A 25,111-nucleotide genomic window follows, 5' to 3' on the forward strand; every position below is an offset into this window, starting at 1 on the left:
AAGTTCAAATGACAGTAATCTTTATTTCAAGTCTGGATTGAGCAAGTATAGAAACACATACCCCGTGCTGGGGCTAGGCACATAGGACCCACCCCCCAATAAATAAATTGTGGAAGCTGCGTGATGCTGTCAGCGCAAGTCAGTCACTTCCCTTTGACCTGCACCTACATCCCACTTCTGGCTGCGTCAGCACCTTCCACATCACCGCTGTGTGCTTCCCAAGCAACATACAGAGCCAGGGCAAGAACCACAGGAGCTGTGCTAAGAACTCCTACTTTCTGCAGCTCCTGCTGACTTTTAGAGAACTATCATGACCAGAGAAGCTTTAGCTCTGGCTTTGCCCCTGACAGAGTTGTAGCTGCAATTGTTAGGTGCTAACCCCCGGGGGCCTGCATCACGTACCGTTGCCAGCCCTGCAGCAGGCATGGTGGGTGTTACAACCCACTGAATCCGTGTCTGAACTGGAAGAACAAACAACATTTCAATTTGCCATACAGTTTATTTCCAAAGACTGGTTTGGTTCACTCTTGGCAAGTGTGGCTAGGCTACCTTCATGTACCAGTTGTCCTCCTGGGCAAGGACTTGTAGAAGTTTCATTTTTTTCCTCATTCTTCCTATTGTTTTCCCTCAATAGTTCTACTGGTCTTTTTTTAACTGCAGCTGCCAGTCCAGAACCCTCACTGTGAATGGTGTGAGAATCAGAAGGATGGGGGTTATCTATGAAAAGAGGAGACAACTTGTCTGAGACCAGAAGCTCTAGGGGCTCTGCAGTTTTTCTTTCTAAACTCAGCCCAATGCTGTCCAGTGATTCTTCTGGTAAGCTCTCTGCTGAGCCATACCTCCTGCTTACCACGTGCTTTATCACCTCTTTATATTCCCCTGGATTTCCAAGTTTTCTCAAGCGGTTGTGCGCGTGGCAGTGAAAGTCAGTATTTAGTCTGTTACTGCTGCTCCTGCGCATTCCTTCACCAGTATAGTTACAGCTGTTAGGTTTTGTCCCCTTTATAGTTCTTTCTCTGCTGTTAAAATCTTGACAGTTCAGCTCTAATAAATGCAACAGCTGTTCATCTCTGATGATATTTTCATCTTTGTTATCACTAGACAGCTCATTAAAGTTGATGATCCAAAGGTCGCCATCACTGGTCTGTGTGACATTCTCACTAGAGGCTAAATCTGGGACAATGCTGCAGTCAAAACCCTGTACAATCAAACACAAGGGGTCATCTGTCCTCTGGTCAGGTTCACAGATTATGGTATCTGGAGGCATTTCTCTCAGGTTGTTGTACCAAAGACGAATGAAAGGTTCATATAGCGACCTAGAGATAACCCCACTGTCGTCGTCACAGTATGTACCATTACATTTAACCGCATTATCAAAAGCTTGATAACCAGATGGGTGAGGTCCAACGGGGCAAGAAATTATATTGGCTTCCCTTCGAACATTTTGGTAGGTTACTTGCTTATGTATTTCTTCCTCTGGTAGGAAAGCTGATGCACTGTCAATTGCATGTGTGGAGAAAGATGGAAAATCAGCATGTTCTGAACAGGTGTTCTGAAAATCAAGCTCAGTGCAGGGAGACCTGTAGTTGGTATAACATGCCTGGTTGCTGGGGGGTCGATAAATTTGATCTCTGCAGCTAAGTTCCGATGTTTCTGAAAACTGCGTCAAAGGCAATGAGGAGCACACATTTTCAAAACACAGAGTCAGGCTACTGTTAGCCATAGACTGAGACATAATGGTATCAAAGCTCTTGTACGCAGAGCTACTTGGCTCTTCGAATGCAGACACAAGAATATCAAAGCTCTTGTATGCAGAACCACAGGGCTCCGTGGATGGAGACATAAGGGTGTCAAAACTCTTGTATGCAGAACCACAGGGCTCTGTGGATGGAGACATAAGGGTGTCAAAACTCTTGTATGCAGAACCACAGGGCTCCGTGGATGGAGACATAAGGGTGTCAAAACTCTTGTATGCAGAACCACAGGGCTCCGTGGATGGAGACATAAGGGTGTCAAAGCTCTTGTATGCAGAACCACAGGGCTCCGTGGATGGAGAGATAAGGGTGTCAAAGCTCTTGTATGCAGAACCACAGGGTTCCACAGATGGAGAGATAAGGGTGTCAAAGCTCTTATATGCAGAGCTACACAGCCCCATGGATGGAGACACAAGGGTATCAAAACTCTTCTGTGCAGGGTTGCTTATTCTGTCTTTTTTGGTCCCAAAGGACCGTTTACTTGGAGATTCCTGGATCAGGATGCACGAGTCACGCTGACTTTCAGAACTGCATGGAAAAAGGCTTTGATGAACTCTATCTTGAAGATCTCTTGCATCCAGAGAAGCAGAATTTATGCTGGAGCTCCGGTAGCCAGATTCAAAGGACTCTTCTGATTGTTCTGACTTCTTGCTGGCTGTACTACAGTTGTAGTCATCTTGAGAGGCTTTGGTGAAAAGGGAGACTGTATGAGAAATACCACATGGCTGCTGACTCTGGGCTGCGCTTTCTTTTGGATTTTGCTGTGATGGATTTTCTGACTCAAGTTTCTCAAAGGTTTTATTCTCACCTGTGATGATGTCTGGGTCTTTATCGTCTCGCATGTTGTTTTCATCTGCCAGGAGCTCAATAAACATGCTAGCTAGCGCATCATTGTGTTCAGTGTGCTCTCTGAAAGCCCTGACACTGCTCTCACAAGGCTCAAACATGGTGACCTGGTCACTAGTCTCTTCCTGGTTCTCAGCCTCAATGTCTGTTAAACATTCACAGATTTCTATAGACTCTTCAACCACGATTGTCTCAGGGGTTAAAACTCCGCTGCTGCCTTTTGGAAACCACTCTCCAGACTTGCTGTGGCAACATTTCTCAACATTTCTGATGTTATCTTTTCCCTTGAAGTTTTGGCTTGACAAACTTTGAGCCAGACAGTTCTTGCAACTTCTGTTTTTGGAAGTCAAAAGGAACGGACAGTTAATGTTTATGTAACAGGAAACTACTTTATGCTATAAAGCAGAGTTATTTTTTTTCCTTTATCTTACTTACATTTGTTTTTCCATATGACTCTGCTTTAAGTCATGGAAAGGGAACTTAATTTCATCAATGTAGCACAAAACTGAAAACTAATAAAGACACAAATGAGATTTAGGACACATGTGAATTGTATTTAGTATCCCCTGCACTAGCCAGACAATAGCACTTATTACATATTCTCCTTCTGGTGATCAGGAAAAGGTATTTTTTGTAAAGCCTTTAAATTACCTTGACATTTTTTACAACCAAATGGCTCTTTGCTGGATTTGGGATTTGATCCCACCATTCTTTCTTCACCCTGCAAGGGAAGAATTAAAATTGTTTGCTTTGGCTGCATTTTGGCTTCAATGTACACTTCTCTCTCCTGTTCTTCTCTCCTTCTTAGCCATCTGCATTGCGGCAACAGGAAATGCTTGTTCTGTGCATCTCCAAGCGCTGCTTTTCATTAAACTAGTGCAAAGATACTTATATGTTTGGTGCGTGACTGCTCTGCACAACCACAGTCACATGTTCTTCTAATCATGTTTGAAATGATGTATGAAACAGATAGGATCCCACTTTCATATTACCACTAAAAAAATTTAAAAAGAAATACAGATATTTAACCATCATTACTGGAACTGCAGTGAAGACTGGGGTCTACGACTGACAAACCCCATAACTGCAGCCTGGTTTGGACACTATTACAAGCCCATTCTAGTAAGATTAACAGAGAATATTCAGTTACCTGTTCAGAAAATGACAGAGTGAAACTCAGTCGTGTTTATAAAAATGTTTGCTCACAGACAGCAAGATAAAGGTGCTGAGGAAAAAGAGAACATTAGATTCCTGTACTACTAAAACTTCAGCTAATCAATAGCAATACTGACATCTGTGCAAACTGCTACTCTATAAAACCTGTGAACAGTATGATACATACTTGGTAAAACAGAAGTAACAAATAACAGATACTGCCATAATCAGTATGCAGGATACGGGAACAGCCATCTGCAGAATGTCTTCAGCTGTTACTTGGAAATCTGTTAAATAAACAAATACATTTGCATGTGTATGTGCATATAAATACAAGTACTGGCAACACCAAATTCATTGCTCTTCTTTTGCACCTTACAAAATGCTCCTTTAGAGGATGCAAAACGAAGCCTCCAGCAGATAAACAACAGAACACACAAAACTAGCAGTGGGGATGGTGTGTGCCACGTCTGAAAGGTCAGCACAGGTACTGCAGTTAGTTACTGTGAGTGTTAGGAGCTGGGACAGGCAACACATACAGTGAGGCCATTTGTCAGCTCTCCAGGACAAACCTGTCACACAGTCCCTAAAATGGCATTATCATCTCCACTGCAGTGCAGCTATGCTTCTTGTCCTCTCTGTTGCTCTTCAGAGATTTTTATAAACCCTCAGTCCTCTCATAGTTAAAGTATTGCTTAATTTGCAGCCTAAATATCTCTTGTTCATTTACACCCACTTGCTCTTACGTCAATATTGTTCTTTAGTTTAAGTATCCCTTCTCCTTCCCTGGTGTCTACTTCATGAAATATTTATAGAGAATAAACACATCCCCCTTCAGCCTTTTTTTCATAAGGCTAAACAACCCAACTTCCCTTGGTCTTTTCTTCCTTAGCTTCCCCAGCAGTTGCCTTTTTACCTTTATAGTCTCTTTGGAAGCCTTTACAGATGTATCCATTCAAAAGGATGATGATTTCATAAGTCTCCTCTGAGAGGACAGCAGCTGGCTATATATGATATGGTTTATAAAACTATACCATCCTTTCATCAAGCTGCTATTTGTTATAACACTTACCATAGTGAAATTCAACACCTTCACTCCATTCACTCCAGTAGGCTGGGTAGTCTGTATAGTTACACCTTACACTTGCAACGTAATCATATCCTCTCCTCAAGGAGCCTGCAGTAATTTCAAAGCTTTTTGCCTGGTAATTAATTGTTTTTACAGAAACCTGAAAAGAAAGCGAGAAAGTTCAACTTCTTTATGAGATGCAGGGTTAGTGACAGCAATTAAATAACAAGAGTGTTATGTGTTTCAGTGACCTTTCACAAATGAGCAAATGAATGACTGTATACCTAATCTGCTGTGTGTGATACTGCATTTTGTTGTCACGAGTGGGTGGTATTTGTGACATGCCACCGTGCAAGCTCTTCCCCTACCAGAAGCGGCCCAGCCCTAAAGGGCTGGATTGTTTACGAGGGTGTCTGAAATGCCTCAAGTGCCCCACAGAGTCATGAACAGCCCCCAGCATCCTGATGTCTAAGGAGCAAATGAAGTTCAGGGAACAGAAGCATTGTATCTTCAGTCTCTGCCCTGGGTACTGTGAGCAGTCTTCAGTCTCTGCCCTGGGTACTGTGAGCAGCAGACCATTTTGGGGTGGCAGTCAGAAGAGTTTCAATCCTTTAAAGCCCAGCTGAACCACCTCAGGACAATGTGACCTGTGGCAAGTGTGTGATCAGGAACATTGTGGGACTTGCCCTTGCTGGCCCTTACACCATTACTCATTAAATGGTTTCAAGACTTTTCAGAGGACTTTTTAAACCTGAAAGCTCCAGAGAGACAGAAAATGAAGAGACTGACTGTCTCTTACCTCTGTTGGGTGCTGCTTCCTCCAGTATTTCACTTCATAGATGACCCGCTGTCCAGACAGCATGGATGGAGGAGAGTAGCTCTCCTCCCAGCTCAGATTGAAATTACCATTTTCAACTTTCTCAATGGCAAGATTTTTGGGGGCCCTTGGCTTAACTGTATGTTAAAAAATACAATTGAGGAGAACATGGCAATGGGAAAGCACTAATGGAGAGAAGCAGAGAGACAAACATTCACCAGGACCAGAATCTCATTGCAGTCAATGCATTTGGCCCTTTTCGCTATGCTGTAGCACAAGCATATAGAGGCCAAAACAGAGCAACTGCAATGTATTCATTAACAAGCACTGAATCTTCAAGCTGGCTGAACAAACTGCAAGTTCAACCTTTCAGTTGCATCTTTCAGCCTGGAAAAATGGAACAACCTGCACCCTCACAATAGCATGCTGTGCCATGGGGTAGGTGTAGAGCTTCTGACAACTTCACAGCCAGGCTGTCATAGCTACCTGTCTCTCAGAAACTGATGCAGGCTCCCTCTTATTCTGCTGATAAGCAGCAGCGACAATCAGGTATTCTGAACAGAACCAGCTCATCGATGCAGATGAATGCCTGCCTAAGGTATGCAAATGATTTACCTGAGTGTTTGAGGTGACAAGTGTTGGGAACAAGCATACTGTTCTAAACAAACTAGGTGCCTATAGAGAGACATAAACTGACACTCTGTCCTGTGAAAGAGCGGAGTCGTTAACTTTTTATCACTGGTTGTTATAATCCAATAGCAATTACTGTAAAAATCTCTATTCAAGGGAATGATTTAACTAGCATGAAAAATCAGAGTATGACAGAGACAGTAATGGAAGAAATTTCAGTAGGGATAGCCTGGTGTCTTTATAGAAACCGTAAGTAGCACATTCCTCTTCATCTTTGAATTCTACAGCCACAAGTGAAATGCACTGAAGACACATCTAAATCCCCAAACTGTTGCTGGCTGGCAGCTGAGAAGGTACAGCTAGAGGAAGAATCACTCTCTGCTTGCCCCATTACTTATACTCCTTCCTTAAGAGCCTGCTCCGGAATCAGGTTTCTAAGCCAAATGGATTTTGCATTTAAGCCAGCATGGCACTTTTCATCTCTGATAAGGAAAAGCTGTTCCAGTGACATGAATGAGGAGTTAGCTAGGATTGCAAAGCCGGGAATCAGATGTCCTGGTGACAAAGTAAACAGTTTCTTACCAACCAGGGCTGGTGTAACACTGCAATTCCACATATCAGTGCCATTGAACTGTAGAGACAGAAGATAGGTGAGGCCTGATACAAAATAATCTGCGTGTATTGTGCAAGTGCACTTTAAACTCTCTTTTCCATTCTCAGGGAAACACACATCAGTTCTGAAAAAGAGGCAGAAAGTAATATGATGTTTAGAGACCGTGGCACACTTTCTTAAAAAGGTGAAATCAAGCTTCCTAACGTGTAGAGCTAATCATATCCGACACAAACAAGCTCAGTTCCTAGAAACGTTTAGCCCAAACAAATCCAACCCAAAACTGAGCTCCCCCAAACACCACTTGGATATCTGTATTGCACAAATGAAAAACTTGACAGAAAGGCTCAGGATTGATCCCAAGAGGAAAAACTAACACCCTTTGTCACACTTCAACCTCTGAAGGAGTGGACTGACAGCTTGCTAGTATAGGAACAGGTTGACTGCAGTGTACAAAGTGAGGTTATTTGGATGTCTCTGTGAAGAAATCACATGGAGAGGAACAGGAGTTAGACTGCACGCAGAGATAATCACCTGGGTTCCATGGGAGAGTACCTTTCGCACAGGCTACAGATCAGTAAATCAGGTAAGATTTCTCCTGAAGGAGGTAAAATTCCACATGAAATGAAGGTTGGGTAAACTTATGAGAGCCCTACCACTCCTACACTTAGGACTTGATCCCTCCTCTGTGCTAAGAGTGGAGAGAGGTCTGCAGAAGAGTAGACCACTGAATAGAGCGTGCTGTTAATTGCAGCAACCCATTTTCCTCCTGGCAAGAAGAATAACCTAAATTACATTTTGTCCCAGACACTTATGGTAGAGGGACAGCATCAAAGCTGAAAATAGCTATCAGATAGATGAAGTTCCATCAATGATACTGTAACAACTTATTAACACTTACGCAAAATGTAAAGGTTCCATGCTGTAGCGGAGCAAGAATTCTTTGGAGCAATTGGTTTGTGCGGGCACCTTCCAGTGACAAACCAGCTCTTTGTCATAGTCAGTAAAGCATGCAAATTCCTGTACATGTCCTGCAGCCATAACTAGGGAGAAGCAGCACACGATGAGAAGCAAGAGAACCAAAAGAGTAAATTAGACTAAGCAGAAACATTAACTTTCCCTCTAAATTGAGCTACCAACCCCGTATAAATTAAGTGAAAGCACTGTTATTTGTCATGTTCTGGGTAAATGGAAAGAGATGCATGTCACCAAATGTCTCCACCTTTCTGGAGACAACATCTATGGTCTTGGAGAGGAAAAAGGTCTGCAGTAGAAATATTGCAATAGAAAGGCACAACTCATTCAACACGGTTTTCCAAGCATAGAGCTATCAGAATCAGATTTTGTATCTAAACCTCATCAACATTTAATTATAAACCAGCATCATCCTACATACTAAATACAAAAGGTTCAAAAGCCAAAATGCAGATAATTACCAGAGTCAGACCAAGGTCACTGCCTACAGGCATGTACTTGCGCTTTATCTACAATGGTTCTAAGCTTCCCAAGTGCATGCCTTCTGCCTCCCCAGAGCAGTTCCCCATTCCTCCTGTCACAGGCTTTCTACTAGTATAGACCTTTTCTTAATTTCACTGAGTATTTCCTGTTCTGTCTTCTACTTTTCGTTGTTATGATAGTGTTCAGAGACCTGGAGAGATTGAGTCACATTGTTCCAGGCACTGAGAGGGTACAGAAAAGCCCGAAGTATCTGCACTCCTGACATTTGTGTTTACAATCTCTTTCTCTGGCAGTATTTAGGAAAAAAAAAAAAACCAAACATTTTTCAAAATATCTTTGTTAGAACTGGAAAGGGAAATGGACTACACAATCCTCAGTATCCCTTCCAGCCTGATTTTCCATTATTTCAATGTACTCCACAAGAGTGAAACAAGGAACAGAAGAGGAAGAGCTATGTCACAGTAAGATCATGCTGTTATCAGGACTAACAGTGTGCCAAATATGGAATTTCTAAATGAAGCAGTCAGAAATAGCTAATACTTTTATCATCCCAGACAATTCTTTGCCTTCTTTGATGTTTGACTTCTTTGTTATTAGTAAATATTAACAATATTTCCCTTTTCTTGTACCAGTTGTACAGACCTAAATCCTTCTCTCCTGCTCTGCATCTCAGTTCCTCATAAAAATTTAGAATAGCGTTGGCTGGTTTTTAGAATCCTATTAATTGATATTTTTCTGGTAGTTTCCTAAGGGATTGTGCTAGAAGGTTTCCTGTGGCAGTTATACAAGGGCCATATAAAGACATGATTTCATTTCTCTGTAGTAAGTAAATAATTTTGTTTACATGGCCCAGCACATTACTGACTCTCCATTCTTGTCATTTACATTGCAAATTCAAGATTAAGTTGCCAACAATTCACATCCTGTAAGATCCCTGTCCTTCACCACTGCTGTTTCATGGGCTTATTCTTTCCAAAGGGTACCTAAGTTTCAGATTATTCCTCCCAAGTAAGAACTTTTGTTGTCAAAAGTATTTAATTTCATTTTATCCTTCCTACATTTCTACTTTTCTGTAGTCCACTTGTGCAATTTATTCTGATATAACTTCTGCATACTCTGACATAGTACAGTGTCTGCAAATGTAATAAACATGATGGTCAGATGCCTTTTAGTGGACATGATACATAACTTACAATGGGATCTACCACCAGACCCTCAGGTACTTCAATAAAAATGTTGACTCAAAGAAACACTTAATTGTTTAGTACTGTCAGTGTCTTTCACCTTCATTAAAATCCACACATCACTTTCACTTGCCTTTCTAAAAGGCCTCCCACAAACCTTGACTACCAAGCAGTCCTGGATCACTTGAGTGAGCTCAATAACCCTAGTGAGGGTCACTTATGCAAATGAGGATTTATGGCAATGTCAAGCAACCATTTAAAAAATCTATAAAAATTGTGATCTAAATTATCTGGTATACTGACTGGTTATAAACTTAGAACTGCCTGCGGCTCATGGTTTCGTTAGTATTCAAATATTTAGAAAATGTTTTATTTTGTTTTAGTTACTAACGCTAGATATTTATCTTGTAGATAAGAACTATTTACTCTTATATCCTTTCTGGATGGCAGCGTTACATTTAGTTGCTTTTTGTTCTGCATGGTCCCCGATTCTTCAAAAAAAGCCAGGACTAATCTTTAACTTGCTGCTCTTCTGATGAAACTTCTGCAATACTGTAACAGTCACATGGCTCCTTTATTTTAAAAGAGCCATTATTTATTTATCCTGTTGCTATTGTTTATATTTCATTTGTATTTTTATTGTGTCTTTTTCTTCCTACCTTAAGATGCACTTGGAAAGAAGTACTAACATTTTAAGCCCTTTAAAGATGAACGTCATTATTTTTCAATGTGTTAATGATCTTACACTGTCAAGAATACGTCATTTAAATGAAGCGCTTCTTGCTGTGTTAAGCTATGATGATTAGCAGCTTTGCTTTATTTTGCCTTTTGGTGTCCTCATGTCTTTCCAGAACTCTAAATTATCTTCTGTATTCTTTTCCCGTGACTTTCTCCCTTTTCCACCTCTGGTATACCGTAATTTTTTTTAAACCTCAGATATTTGAGAATTTCCTTTTGAAACCACATACAGTGCAGAGTTTGTTTTCGGTTTGTGTAGTTAAAAAAGGGAACTGAAATACTGGATTTCTTTTTTAATCCTCAACTAGAATACCATGCTGAAGAAACGTAAAACATGTAGCTAAGTAAGGAAAAAAAAATCTGTAAAATTAAAACTTGAGAAAGATGATTTACAGAAAATGTGGGATTACCTAGACCAGATGACCCAGTCAATGTGCTCTCACAAACCTTGATCCTTCTCATGAATTCAAATTCAAATTGTATTAATTCATAGTACGTAAGAAAGTAGCTAATAAACCTTCTTTTTTAGACACAGGCTCTTTTTAATTTTAACTATTTTGGTTTACTTTTTTTTAAAAATAAAAACTAAACCCCAAAAAACTGTAGACTACTGTGGAACTACTTAAAAGCTACAAAAAGCAAAATGTAAGATTCATTTTCCAGAAAATAAAAATACATTGTCAGAAAACATGATTTCATCTAACTTTTCTTTATAATCATGTATCATAAAAGTTACAAGGAAAAAAATAAAATAAAATTCATAGTCAGCCCCCGCTAGTTGAACTTAAGAAAATAACGTTGCTTGTTAGCTAATGGTTAAGACAATGCAGCTACACATCCTCCCAGAGCAAAAGAATGGTGAAGAACACACAGGACATCACATGTCTGTCATCTGCCCCTGTACAGGCACAAGTCAGAGCACGTCACGTCTGACAGCAAGTGCCTGCAAAATTTGTTCAAATCCAGTGATCTGCACACTTCGGAGAATGCAAATTGAAGGACGCCCTTTAACAGCAGATCTACAGGCTCCATTTCATGAGCATAGCTCCCTCCAGGTCCAGCATGGCAACAGCAGCAGTTATGAAAATGAGCAAATGAGAGACCAGTGCTTTCTACTCTTACGGGATTTCTACAGAGATGTCCCTGGGTCATTGCTGAGCACCTCATTTGCAGCAAGGTGTCCCACAGAGATTAGGTAACAGGGAAGGAGGGAGATGACTTTCCAAACCTCTGTTTCTCCTTCCTGCAAATTCCTACTTCTTCTTCCCCATATGGAAAAGGTCAATAAAAAGAAAAAAAAAATCTAACAATTTATTCTAGTATATGAGTGTTTCTGACATTTGAAGTTACATATTTTATATTAGGTAATTAATGGTAATAGAGTTGCCTACTAGTCATGGGAAAATGCTGTTGACAAAAACACCAGTATAATAATTTAAAACATTGACAAACACACCTTCATTTGCTGTATATGAAAAGAAAAGGATCCACAGGGTATGCGGTACAGCACTTGAGAGTCCTGCCATCATTGACACTGGCCAGGTTCAGTAGGACAAGCTGTGCTGAAATTCTGCCAAGAGAAAACATTATTACAAGCGGACGTCAGTATCCCAGTTAAGGTAAGGGTGTAGTTCTTCCCACCTCTCTGCTAGAGGTTAGGATTCAGATCCCCTGCAGTGCTTGATCCCCCAAAAGTTAGCTCACGGAACAAGAAGAAAGTGTAGAACAATAAGGATAATACAAATGAGCAAGAAGACTTTTCTGCAAAGTTTTAATTACAGAGGGTACTAGACTGACTGGCAGCGGACCTACTCTTTTCAGCTACTAGAAAAGCAAAGTGCTAGTATGTGAGATATTAAAAGGGTAAGCACTAGACCAAAATAATTGACAATCAACATGTCACTAAAGTCCTCTGATTCCACTCGGATAACTGAAAGACTTTTAATGAAGTGTCTGATCTATCGACTAAAATGTTTTCCCCAAATCCTATCACCAGTACCCAAGGTAATATCATCCTCTTGAAAAAGTTTTTAGCAAAGACCTCTGAGCCTTGCTTCAAGAGAATGCAGATTAATTAAAACAGTAAATAATTAGAAAGAAGCTGTAAACCACATACCTAATCATGATATAACCAGCACAACTTCAGAGAAGGAAAATTATGTAGCTTTTACATATTGGAATTCTTTAAGCATAGTGAAGCTGTCTAAGTAAACTGAAAACAGATTAAATAATTAATTTAAGACTTTCAGAAAACTTATTTCCCCAAGATTCTTTTACTGATGCAATGTAGCCACTTAGGGGAATGTTATATTCTGGATTAGATATAGCTACCAGCTTTAATATCACCAGAAATCTATGTGAAGCATTTAAAATTTCGGTAAATCCGTAGGTAAAGTCATGCTAACTAATATGGAATAACCATGACTGCATTCAGTATAAAGAGGGATAAAACTTGTTTAGCAGCACATTGTCTGTTAATACACAACCCTTTGGTCCCTTCCTCTTATGCTCTTGGTATTTTCTAATGCCCGAGTCTGGACGCAGTGCTCTTCCTACCTGTGTGCTACAGTTGCTCTGCTTGCAACTGCCAAGGTCCCAGGAGGCACGTTACTTTTCATTTCAAAACCTCGCGATTCTCTTTGTGTGATTGAGTAAAGAAGAGAGAACTTCTCAGAAGATTTCCTTTAGGAGGAGAGTGGTCTTGGGCTTTCTGCAGAAGTTTGGCTAGATTTTGAAGCAGAAATGTATTTGTTGATGGTGGTTCAATACCCTCTGCTCCAACTACAGTAGTAGAACAACCTTTGACGCTTCTCACGGATTTGAGTTTCACCAGCACACAAGACAAAAGGAATTGGCAAGGGATTAGCAAGTCTACTGTGGTACAAACTTGTTAAGTGAGTAGCTTAGGAAAAATTTAAAGACCTTTTGGAAGTATGGATGTGCGCATTGTATACATGTAAGGATGTGCAGCCTCAAAGGCATGCTATCAAAGCCATATCCCCTCAAATAACTCTTCTCTAAAAGTGGGAAGATTCTCAAGCACAGCTGCTGAATATTTGCTGTCAAATATTTACACAGAATAAACAGAAGGTAGGCAACAGCCAGACTCCTTCTCAGTTGAGTAAGGGACAGAAAAATCATTTTTTTATAAAGGAGACCACATCTTTTATTGATAAACAGATCTACATAAATCAAACTATTGTGAAATGTAGCAATAGAATCTTAATTTTTTTCAATATATTTAGAAGTACTAGCACTTCACTTATGATCAGTCTTTACTGCAGTATGTCAGATTCAGCTTTGAGATTAAGGGATAAGAACATTGTTAATGAAAATAGAAGATTAGAATGGAAACTCTTTTGTGACCTTTTCTGAGACAGTTACTGCTCATCTAGTAATACAGAACATACTTGAAAGATAAATTTCTCATAAATGCTAAAGAAAACTATTACTCAAGAGCTAAGCTTTTCACATTTTGGGAACAGAGAAAACATGACTGAGCATGGTAATACATTTTTGGAAAAGAACACAGATGCCTTTGCTGCTGCTCAGAAAAAAAAAAAAAAAAGAGGAAACTGTCCCAGCATTAAAAAAAATTCTTCCTCTTTTCCTCCTTTTTCCTGGAATTCTCAAGAGAGGAAGCATTTGCTTTCCAGTTCATCAGTAATACTGTCACATGACTGAAGTTCCAAGAAACTCTTAAAACTTTGGCAGAGAATCCTGTATCACACAAGCCTGTATGAATCAGCAGATGGTAGAGCAAAAACATCTCCCCCATAGGAGAAACGACCTGCACATGTTGATGAAAATGGAGCTAACCCATAGCTCTAATGGAACTTTTGGGGTTTTTTTACATAAGAGTAGTGGACTATAAATCCAATGCAAAGGGAGAAAAATTTAAAATGGCAATACTTTTCCTGTCTGTTAGGTCTTAAGTTTTTATTTATATCAGATAATGAAATAACAGTCTTAAAAAGTATGTAACATATAGAGAATACTGAAATCACAGCAAACCTATAGTAATCCCAATATATTTGAGGAAAGCAAGGTGTAAAAGACATAAGTGACTTCCCAGAACTATGAAAGAAATCTCTACTGGGGCTAGAAGCAGGTCTATGTGATTACTGGCACAAGTTAAACAGTTTGATTGTTTATCATTCCTGTCTCTTGAAAAAAAAAAAAACTATGATGTGATTGAGAAGATTTCATTTACTATCAAGAAAAACAATAATAACTTCTGGTCTGGTCTTCTAAATAAATTAGGGTCACATTTAATCTACAAGCATAATTTGTAAAATTGTTATGTTCAAAGGGTAACTCATGCCCAAAAGACAGGCGATAGTAACTTCTACATAAGACTGCTTAGTTTACTTTTGCTGCAATTCTACTGGTAAAGGGCCACTCCCTATTTTAAAACTAGCTCTTTTTAAAATTGAAGTACATCTTGAATTATTCTTTCTGTTTTAAAACACTGGCTGTAACTGCAGACTAAAATGAGATAAGCACTATATAGCAAAGCAAAAGTTCATCAACCGATTTGGTATCAAAATTTGAAAAGAAAAAAGTTAGGGAATAATTTTCATCTTTTTTTATTGTGGCTTTTTTTTTCCCCTAAGTGCCTGTACAAAATGGCAGACATACAGAAACATAACTTGTAATACCTACTCTTTGACATGCAATGTGACCATCAGAGGCAACCGTACAAAGTATGTGTGTGTATGGTGAAAAGCGTAAGTGCCTCAGACAAAGTGGATTTTCACAAGAATTTGGCAGCTGAAGAGGCTTAGATGAAAGGATAGGCTGGAAGATATCTAGAAGTTCCAATAATTAAGAATGGCAACTTTGGCCAATGAAAGGGCCAAAAGATAAGATTCAAGAGTTCCCACTTTGTGTTATCTAAACTGAACAGTAGATCATTCCCATATGCTTTTTGTCATTCAATTAATACACCATTGTGTTGGTTATCTCTTCTTGCTGAGACCACTGCAGTGGGGAGTGTTGGGTAAGCAAAAACCCAAATCCGTGATCAGGTCCTTACATTACAGATTCTTTAGTGGGGAGGCTTAGTCCCATTTTTTATCTTAGAGGGCATAATACACATATTATTGCTTATTGAACACAGTATTTCCTGCATCATTGTATGATCACTAAAGAGGGAATTTAAATTCAGAATGGTGGATTTTAAAGGAGCAAGACATTATTTTTGTTGTGTTTTTTTTTTTAAATTGGTAATATTACTAACATTTTAATGTCATCCTCGTTCCACAAATTCCTTCACATAGTTTGGGGTATTTACCATCACTGCCATTTAACGCAACATCATGCAACAACATACAAATGATATCTGCATTTCTGGAGCAGGACAAGGCACATCTGGATAAACCTCTTCTCATATTTATGAGAAGAGCCTCTCAAAACGAGCAGATGGATTCTCTTTAAAAATCCTGAAACTGGTCAATTTTTATTTATGACTTAAGCTGAGGTTTCTGCATGCCAGCGTATTTTCATATTGAGATGACAGAAGTCAGCAAAGGGCATAACAACGTATCATTTGGGCTTTTCACATGATCTGACAAACTACAAACCATATTCTCCAAGCAACGAGGTAACTCCAGGTATTTTCTAATTTAGAACTGACAGAAACTATGGAAACTGCTGGATGTGGGCATGTTGAAAAACACCCACCAAAACCCACAAAATGTGTAGACTAAAATGACTAGAACAGCTGACCCTACATTTCTGACCCCCTGGTTCTGAGAGCTTAGCAGCAATTGGGCTTAAGTTCTCTTAGAATTCGTGGACACCGGGAGAAGTTTTTAAAGAACGAAATCCGAGGTTCAGGAACTGCTCTGCAGTTCAGGGTAAGTTCAGTGCGGTGAATTCTCAGATGACGGAACAGAGGTGCTGGCTAACGCAGATTTCACAAGCGAGCACCGTCAGAGGTCTCGTACTTCCTGCACCCACCAGGCAGGATTTCCAGCAGAAAGGAAATTTCTGGCAATTGTATCAGTCTTGTCTTAAAGTATTTCAAAAGAAGCGCCTCAGTTAAATAACCTCAAGGAAGGAAAAATACTTTCTGCCAACGACAACGCTTTTCCTGACTCGCGGGCTCCGGTCCTGAGCCGTTCCACCCGACAGATGGAATCCCGCGGGATGCTCCAGCACCGGCGCTGGGACGAGCGCTCCGCGCCGCCCCCCCCGCGCGTTCCGGGAACCCCCCCGTCCCCCCGCCCAGGGCCCTACAAGAGCAGGAACTGGAATCCCGCCCGCCCCGTCCCGTCCCGTCGCCAGCCAGCCCGACACGCCAGCGCAAGCCCGGCGCCTTCTCGGGCCAGCTCAGGCGGCTCCCCCGCCCGCCGGGACCGCCTCCGCACCGGGAGCACCGGGAAAGCGGTGAGAACGGCGGCGAGAAGGGCGCGTTAGCCGCCAAGCATAAATCGTACAAATTCAGCTCCGTAGTTAATAAAGAGACCTTCCTTCCGCCGAGCGGGGAGGGGAAGGGGCGCCGCCGGAGGTAACTTGCCTGGTCCAGCTCCCGGTCGGAGCGGCGCGGAGGGCTCCTGCGCCCGGGCTTCGGTCCGGTCCGGGACGAGGCGGTCTCTGCGGGTCCTGGATCCTCCGCCCCGCCGCAGAGCGCTTCCCCGCCGGCGGCACCGCGGCCCAGACCGGCGGAAACGGCTGTCGGCGCGGGGCGCACCCCGTCCCGCCGCTCCCTCCGGCTGCGCCCGGCCCCGCCGCTCCCGCTGCCAGCGCCACACCGCCTACGCCGGGCTGAGGCGGCCGAACACGCGCGACCGCCCCGCACAGGACAGGACAGGCGGGGCCCGGCCCGGCCCCCGGGGCGGGGAAGAGCCGCCGTACTGCCGGGGCTTTCGGGAGGACGATGGGGGCACGAACACCGTAGCGCCCGGCCGGGGCCACCTCCGCCGGAGCCGCGGGGAGCGTCCGTCTCTGCCACCGGCCCGGCCCAGGGCGGGCTCGAGAACCGACCCGGCGCAAGGCCCGCCGCCCCCCTCGGTACGGTGCAAAACACGAGGGGGCCGCCCTCCCACGCAGAACCGCTCCACAGCAGCGCCGTCCCATCGCGGTCCGGGACCGCCCCACTCCAGCTCGTCACGGCCCGGGCGGGGCCGCCGCACTAGCGAGGGGCGACACTGCCAGTCCCCAGCCTGGCCCGCCGCCGAGCCGCTCGATAGCAGGCGGTTGCAGCGATCGCCGAGCTGTCGAGCGCGGGGGGCAGTGGCGCCAGAGGCCGGCGGGTGAGGCGGCCCGGCGGAGCGGCGGGTCGGGAGGGCAGGGCGGGGGCCGGAGCGGCCGGAGGCCGAGGGGGAGGTCGGCCTCGGCGGGAGGGGTGGGGCTAGGGCAGTTTCTCGGACGGTCGCCCGTGGCTTCACCGGTGGGTTGCGGCTGGCGGCAGGCCCGAGGCCGAGCGGGCGGTGAGGGGGCGGTGGCCGGGGCACGCCGGAGCTCGGCCAGAGGCTGTCGGTCGCTCTGTGAGTCTGCTTGAGGGAGAACGCTGCCACGGCTGGAGAAAGCCGACGAGAAGGCTTTTCCACGTTCTCCCTTGAGCGGCTTCCAGCGGCGGCGTCGTCTCCCGCGCAGCGGCTGCCCCCGGGCGTTCCGCCTGGGCGGGCGGGAGCGGTGAAGGACAGCGGGCCGGGTCCCTTCCCCCGGAGCGGGTTCATCCACTGTGTGCTGCTGGTCAGGGACCACCTGCGAGCCAGGGCGGAGTGGAAGTGCGGGACTTGAAGACCTCGGCACACGCCAGCACGTCTCAGTTTGGTCCGTTATTTGGCCCTTCAGCTTGCAGGGGTCTGGAAACTTCTTTTTTCTTGTGAACTGTTAACGATTACTTGGCTGAAGTGGTCAAGGAGGTTCTTGAGATGCTTTTATCTAGTTCTGATGCTCTTCAGAACATTTAGAGGAGGATTTGCTGTCTGAAGTAAGTTACGCTCCACTTAGACAAGTTATTAGGCTGTGTAGTTAGCAGGTGTTCTGTTGATGGTTACACATACAACACTACTATTTTTGGTTTGGGGGTATGACAGCACAATGCCTATGTTATTTTATTCTGTAACTAAAATCAGCTGGACTTCGTCTTTAGCATCTTTCTCCTAGATCCTTGGAGTTAGTGACCATCTGTATTCTGAGAACAACCTGGGGGATCTGCTTTTTTTCCCCAATTCAATGTTAAGAGAGTTTAGTTGAAATATTTTGTATGCTTGGAATGTGTATTTTTAATTTGCGTGAACATGTGCATTAATTCCAGCTTACACCTCTTGCAGCATTTGAAGCCTGGTGGAATATTGCGATGGCAGCTCAGATGACTGATGCTCACCGACGGTTCTTGCAGGTCCTGATGTCTCATGGGATAATGGAAGGATCAGAGGCCAGGAAATTACACAGGCGCTGCTGTGAAATCCATAAAGGTGTGTGTATTTCTGAGAAAAAGTAGGGAGATGGAAGAACTTTTTTTTTTTCTTCTTGGTGCAGCTTACAAATAATTAGATTTCTGAAAAGCATACACCATCTTAAAAAAAGTTAAAAAAATGTGAATGATGCAAGTGTTCTTTCTCTTTCCTAAAAGATAAAATAACACAGCAGTGAGGAGACCAAGTTTTAATCAGATCAGACTCATACAGAGCACTTCTTATTTTAGCAAAGATGGTTTTTATGAGTTACACGTTAAAAAAAAAAATTGACACTGATAGTGTCAATTTCCAGAATTTAGCTGAAATTTCCAGAATGTTTTCCTTCACACTTATGTGGAAAAATTTCCTTCGGAATATAATATGAAGTGTATGCTGTTACCTGTCTTGAGTAATTATGTTACATCTGACCGATTACATGGTCAGCTGGTTAGTTTTGACATATACTATACCAAGCTTAATTTTGTGGCACATGTAACAAAAATTTGGTTGTATACTATCAAATTTGTTTGAGATTCCTGTTCAAACTTGTGTAGTACAGAAATGTGTAATCAACTTGATAAGGATTTTTTCAGAGATCTACTTACAGATCAGAGATCTGTATTTCATCTTCACTAATTTTGAAAATGTGATGGGTAAAAACTGAAATAAAGCTGTAATGAGTAATGTGTTTAGTGCTATTTAATCAGTAGATATTAGATGTGTCAGTTGCTGGTTCCCAGAAAATAGTGAAGGAATAAAATTTCTCTATTTTCATCTTTTCTTTATTTATGAACAAAATTGAAGAGGACAAGGAATGTGTAAGAACAAAAAATGCCATTTAAAAGAAAACCCCCAAATGCTGTTCAAATTAGTGATTTTAAACCATTACTACTGAAAGGCAGGTAACTCCAGCAAATTTTGTTTAAATTGCACATTCTGAGATACAACATGCACTGAATATATGTCTCAAGTTATTTTCACCAAGTTCTCTAGTATTTACGACTTTAAAAATAAAAGCCTTCTTAACAGTTATTTAAAGGGTTTAGTTGGTTCAGGCTATCTGCATGAGTCTGGTGAGAGACGAACCAGTAACTGCAGGGGAACTGAACTCTTCAGTTGCCGTTGGCTACCTGGGATGATAACTTTAGCATCACCATTGCTGAATTTTCTTTCTCTCTGTTAAGAGGCTGTAGTCACTGATGCGCACAACCTGTTGTGAGCTCCATCTTGCTTTGTTGCCACAAGTAGAATCCTTTCTGGGTGATGGCACTATTTATGTATTTTCCTTAGTTAAAAGGAATCAAACAGACTCCATAGGTTTCCAAACTCTCCTGAGCCAAAAAAGCTTATTTCAGCACCTGCCCAAATTTCTGACTGAAATAATGGCAGTGTGGAAAAGTAATGTTGCTTTTTACAGGTTTACTCCTGTATTTGTGAGAACCAAGCTGCTGTGGTTTGTAAAAGAATTTATCATAAATGCTAAAGATAGCCTAAGCCAATAGCATGGCTATAATGAGTTTATTTTTTGTTAAGAACAAAGAACCTTAAGAAAAAAAAAAACTTTACAGCTAGATTCTGTTTTCAGTATGCAGGATCAGGAAGAGCTGATAGAGTTATTATTTGTTAGGAAGATGTATTTAATAGAAGGATTTAGAAAAAAATGGTTCTGTTGCAGCTGCTGCCTACCAAATACATGATACTTTTTCTACGTAGTGATGGTTGATGTGCAATGGAAAAGTTTGTGAAATTACACAGGTACAGTGTGGGAGTTTTAACCGTTACAGTTTTATTAATGCTCTAGCTAGGAAAGCTTTTTGTCACGTAGAGAGGCAAAAGGATGTTGTTGAACTTGACTCACTGAATGGAACGTGTCATCCCGTCCCCCCCGTCCCCCGTTCCCCCCCCCCCCCCCCGATTTGTTTTATGAACAAAAGAACCAGTGATTTGACAAACCTATCCTTGTTAGGGGCAAAGTTAACAGTATCACAATTTACGAGATCATGGTAAATAGTGTTTTTATGAGGAAACTCAGCCTGACTTGACTGTTTCTAGATTTAAGTTCTGATTTTGATGTAGTTTCTTCAAATACATCTTCATACTGCTTAGTGCAATCTGAATAATAATTTTTTAATTGGATCAAAGCTATTGTTACTAAAACTAGCTAATTTGAATTAATTCCTTTCTTCTGCATGTTGTAAGCATTGCATAACAAAGCTGTCTCCTATCTATGACATTGGTTTCCTTAAATACAAAAGGATAAAAAAGCTGCGTCAAATGAAGTCAAGTCATATAGTAACCAGCCTGTGCAGCCTCTGAGCAAAATGATCTGAAAACTTTCCCTCCTGGCATTTGGCACGTTCTCTTGTGCTGGTTTATTTCAAAATCCTAAACTTTTTGGCTAGAAGACATTTTCTAATTTTTTTGCGTATCACCTGCATACTTCATGTTAGCGGATAAGTGTCTATGCTAAAATTTGCACGCAGCTCTGAAGGAAAAGCTCCAAACATCTATCAAAATGCTGCCTAGAGCCACTACAAAGTGTACAATTCAGTCAGGATACAAATGGCAGGCTTGTTGAGGAAGGTTGTTATAACTGCTAATACTTTTTTACTGGAATCCCTTAATGCATGCTGTTTCTGTCTGCATTGTGTTATGGCTTCTCCAGTTCTGAAACACATTATGGTAAAAACTTAAATGCAAAGTTAAAGACATCGTGCAGATCTCTAGCATTATATAATAGCTAAGGTACCACGACATTGTCAGCATCTTTTCTGGGGTGGCTTTGTGTGTTGTCTGTGGGTGCAAGCTCATTTTTCCTTTGTTTGTGTAGTCAGGGAAATGGTACTATCTGAGTTGGCTACTCTTGGATCCCTTTACAGGACACTGTCTGTGGGAGGAGAATATGCAGAATATTATTCTGACCCTGGCGCCAGCCTGAAATCAGGAAACAGTAAAAATAGGAGAGTTTGTCGTTATTTTTCCTGCTGTCTTCCAAGCTAGCTAGAGTTCATAGAATCATCATAGAATGGTTTGGGTTGGAAGGGATCTTAAAGCCCATCTAGTTCCAGCCCCCTGCCGTGGGCAGGGACACCCTCCACCAGCCCAGGTTGCCCAAAGCCCCATCCAACCTGGTCTTAAACACTTCCAGGGATGGGGCAGCCACAACTTCTCTAGGCAGCCTGTTCCAGTGCCTCACCATCCTCACAGGGAAGAATTTCTTCCTAATATCTAATCTAAATCTCCCCTCCTTCTGCTTAAGTCTATTACCTCTTGTCCTATCACTCCATGCCCTTGTAAACAGTCCCTCTGCAGATTTCCTGTAGGCCCTTTTAGGGACTGGAAGGTGCTATAAGGTCTCCCCGGGGCCTTCTCTTTTCTAGGCTGAACCACCCCAACTCTCTCAGTCTGTCTTCATAGGAGAGGTGCTTAAGCCCTCTGATCATCTTCATAGCTTCCTCTGGACTTGCTCCAGGAGCTCCATGTGTGTCTTGTACTGGGGGCCCCTGAGCTGGATGGTGTACTGCAGGTGGGGTCTCACGAGTAGAGGGGGAGAATCCCTTCCCTCGACCTGCTGGTCACACTGCTTTTGATGCATCCCAGGCTGCCGCTGGCTTTCTGGGCTGCAAGCACGCATTGCCAGGTCATGTTGAGCTTATTGTGCACCAACATCCCCAAGTCCTCCTCAGAGCTGCTCGCAGGCAATTCTCTGCCCAGCCTGTAGTGGTGCTTGGGCTTACCCCTACCCATGTGCAGGACCTTGCACTTGGCCTTATTGAGCTTCATGTGGTTCTCATGGGCCCACCTCTCAAACCTTTCCAGGTCCCTCTGGATGGCATCCCTTCCCTCCAGTGTGTTGACCACACCACACAGCTTGGTGTCGTCAGCAAACTTGCTGAGGGTGCACTCGATCCCACCGTCCATGTCGCTGACAAAGATGTTAAACCACGCCAGTCCCAATCCTGACCCTTGAGGAACCCTACTTGTTGCTGGTCTCCACTTGGACATCAAATTGTTGACCCCCACTCTTTGATTGCAACCATCCAGCCAATTCCTTATCCACTGAGTGGTCCATCTGTCAAATCCAGGTCTCTTCAATTTAGAGACAAGGATGTCATGCAGGACAGTGTCAAATGCTTTGCACAAGTTCCTTAATAACTGAAGCTCTGGGTTTACGCTACTCTAAATAGTACAGCTGGAAAGATGGTGCCTGTTCCCTGGAAAACACATTTCTCTCTGTAATAGCACTACTTTTTTTTTTTTACAGATCATGGAATAAATAGTGAGATTCATGTGCTCTCTGTCCCTTGATAGATTTCCAAGTTTATCTATTTTTTTCTTAGATTCAGCACATCTTCATTTGACAAGTATTTAAATGTAGCAGTATTAGGCATTTTCGTGACCAGCATTTTATTTTCCAAAGATGTAGTCATTCACAAGTATTTTCTTTGCCACATTCTTCAAGGCCAGAAGGTTAACAGAAAACACAGATATATTTTCTTTTGCTATATCTTTATCTTTTTGATAAACCTAAGGGTAATTTGGAGGGACAAAATCAGGTTGCCTTTCAAACCAATGTTGTAATTACTGAAGGACAATATTAGGTAATATTTATAAAATTAATTATAAAATGTAACTATATTAAGTTACAGTGAAGTTCATTAGAAAAATGGCTGATACATACAGCCCATATATGAAAGGATGTTTAGAAAAATGGAAGAATGAGAGAATACTGGGGTTTTTCCTGCCTATTGGGATGTACAGAAGGAGGAGTGTATTGATTAACTGTTCATTAATGTGGATCGTATCAGACTGGCTTTTGTTTAACTGTGTTTTGTATTTTATTTAACTGACTTGGTAGCTGAACTGTTAGTATCAACTGTAGTCTGCAGTTATACCAATTTCTTAAGCATAATATATTTCAAGCTTGGCCGTTAAAAGACCCACTAAATAAATTGTATATGAAAAACAGGGATTCATAGAATAGACAAGCATTTTTGCTTTACATGTTTTGTACGTCTTTTAGTATTTAGTATTCTAGGAAAAGCCCCAGCAGCTGCTCCTATGTGCGACCCAGTGTGCTCATTATGCTTTTGTCTGCAAAGTTCAGCTAGAGCTTAGGGGAATTTTTGTTATCTGTGATGGAATTTGCAGATAACTATCTGTTTGAAGTCTATGTTTTATATTACCAGAGAAGCGTTAGCATTGCAAAACAACAGAAAAATCTACTGTACTGTTGTTTTGATATTTTGCTTTATAGTGCATCAAATATGTCAAAACTAGCAAAAGAAAACAAGGCTCTTGGCTCCTCAGACCAGGCAATTTTGGGTAGATGATGAGGACTATCACAAAGCGCCAACAGAAGAGGGACTGGGGAAGATCAGTAGGAGTATAGACAGCGCGATCACACAATTCCTCAGCAGTGCTTTGCTATAGCGACCTGAATGCTTGTAAAGAAATGCCCTTCAGTTATTTCTCTTACACATTGCGAGAGAAGTGAATGCTGAGGAAACACTTTGGTGAGGATGAGATGAGGTTTTCTAGTGGATGACTCTACTTTCTCTCATCCCATCTGCATCATATTGCTGATTACTAGTTCTGGAAGCCATGCTTCTGCCAGGCTTAGTAGTATTCTTGTGTCTTGTCCCAGTGCTACTCACTCTACAGGGACTTGTCTGTTTTTACTGTGGATTTGTATCTACTCACCCATACAGTTTAAAGTCAGAATGAAGTAATCTATTTTTGTAACACAAGCCATATTTTCTGCTAAATATTTTTTGCTGCATATCAGGTGACTTGTAGCTGGATTGAAACATAAAATGTAGAGAAGCTTATCAATTACTCATTCAGATGTTCTGGTAATGAAGACTGACTATCTCTTGGGTCAAACTTCAATAGTCCCTGGGTTAAGAAGACTGAAAAAAGATTGGTTGTTTCAGTCTCAATTTGTACTGAACCAGCACTGTAGCAGAGCATCGGTGTTAGTTGTCACTCGGTAGTGGGTTAGTGGTTACACTTTAAAACTGGATTCTATGAGTCCTTACTGAAGTTCATTTTCACTGCTGGTGAAAATACATCTGCGCCGTTTGAATAACTAAGTATTTTCCCTCCCTAAACTCCTTGGCAGTCTGATGGGTTTTGTTCTGTATTGTGGTGTTGCAGTATGCCACTAGAAGTAGCAACATGTTCTTCTTGCCAGTGATTGTATTTTTCATGGGAAGGCTGAAACATATCGTAGATGTATGTGTAGAAAGAGGTTTAGTGTCAATGGTGTCATGTGAATTTAAAATAATGTGAAGCAGGATACATATAAAAAATTAACGGTGAATGACGTAGTCTAGTCCATAGTTCAAATGTCATTAAGCTCTCTGAGGGAGGGATTGCGTGGTTTTATGTATTTATGTATAACACCTTGTACTATTAGAACAAAGTGTTCTGGCTT

General features: G+C 42.1%; 2 protein-coding genes across 9 annotated transcripts in view; one reads left to right on the forward strand and one right to left on the reverse strand.

Moving 5' to 3' along the window:
• On the reverse strand, nt 1-17,313 carry IL4R (interleukin 4 receptor). Of its 3 annotated transcripts, XM_075767091.1 has the most exons (10): nt 16,785-17,313; nt 11,718-11,831; nt 7,783-7,924; nt 6,854-7,008; nt 5,624-5,778; nt 4,828-4,984; nt 3,943-4,042; nt 3,252-3,321; nt 3,036-3,112; nt 1-2,933 (listed from the first exon to the last, which is right to left on the reverse strand). In XM_075767091.1, the coding sequence occupies exons 2-10, from the start codon at nt 11,788-11,790 to the stop codon at nt 482-484; spliced, it is 3,381 nt and encodes a 1,126-aa protein (XP_075623206.1). In that variant the 5' UTR covers nt 11,791-11,831; nt 16,785-17,313; the 3' UTR covers nt 1-481. The 3 variants fall into 3 exon arrangements, with proteins under 3 accessions (XP_075623206.1, XP_075623208.1, XP_075623207.1); XM_075767093.1 differs by lacking the exon at nt 5,624-5,778 and having other exon boundaries at nt 16,785-17,052; XM_075767092.1 differs by lacking the exon at nt 16,785-17,313 and having other exon boundaries at nt 11,718-11,853.
• The window catches only part of NSMCE1 (NSE1 component of SMC5/6 complex), a 16,574-nt gene continuing 8,612 nt past the window's right edge, over nt 17,150-25,111 (forward strand). For 2 of the 6 annotated variants that reach the window (XM_075767106.1, XM_075767104.1), the window contains exons 1-2: nt 17,396-17,520; nt 18,615-18,690. Coding sequence is in view for 5 of the 6 variants with exons in the window: in XM_075767104.1 (XP_075623219.1) it covers nt 18,621-18,690 (70 nt within the window). In the remaining variant the exon portion in view is untranslated. Of the gene's footprint in view, nt 17,279-17,371; nt 17,521-17,712; nt 18,074-18,530; nt 18,691-25,111 lie in introns of those variants that run through there. The other 4 variants (XM_075767105.1, XM_075767107.1, XM_075767103.1 and 1 more) reach the window with 4 other exon arrangements.

The sequence above is a fragment of the Balearica regulorum genome, chromosome 15, assembly GCF_011004875.1.
Source record: "Balearica regulorum gibbericeps isolate bBalReg1 chromosome 15, bBalReg1.pri, whole genome shotgun sequence".
Classification (NCBI taxonomy): Eukaryota; Metazoa; Chordata; class Aves; order Gruiformes; family Gruidae; genus Balearica; species Balearica regulorum.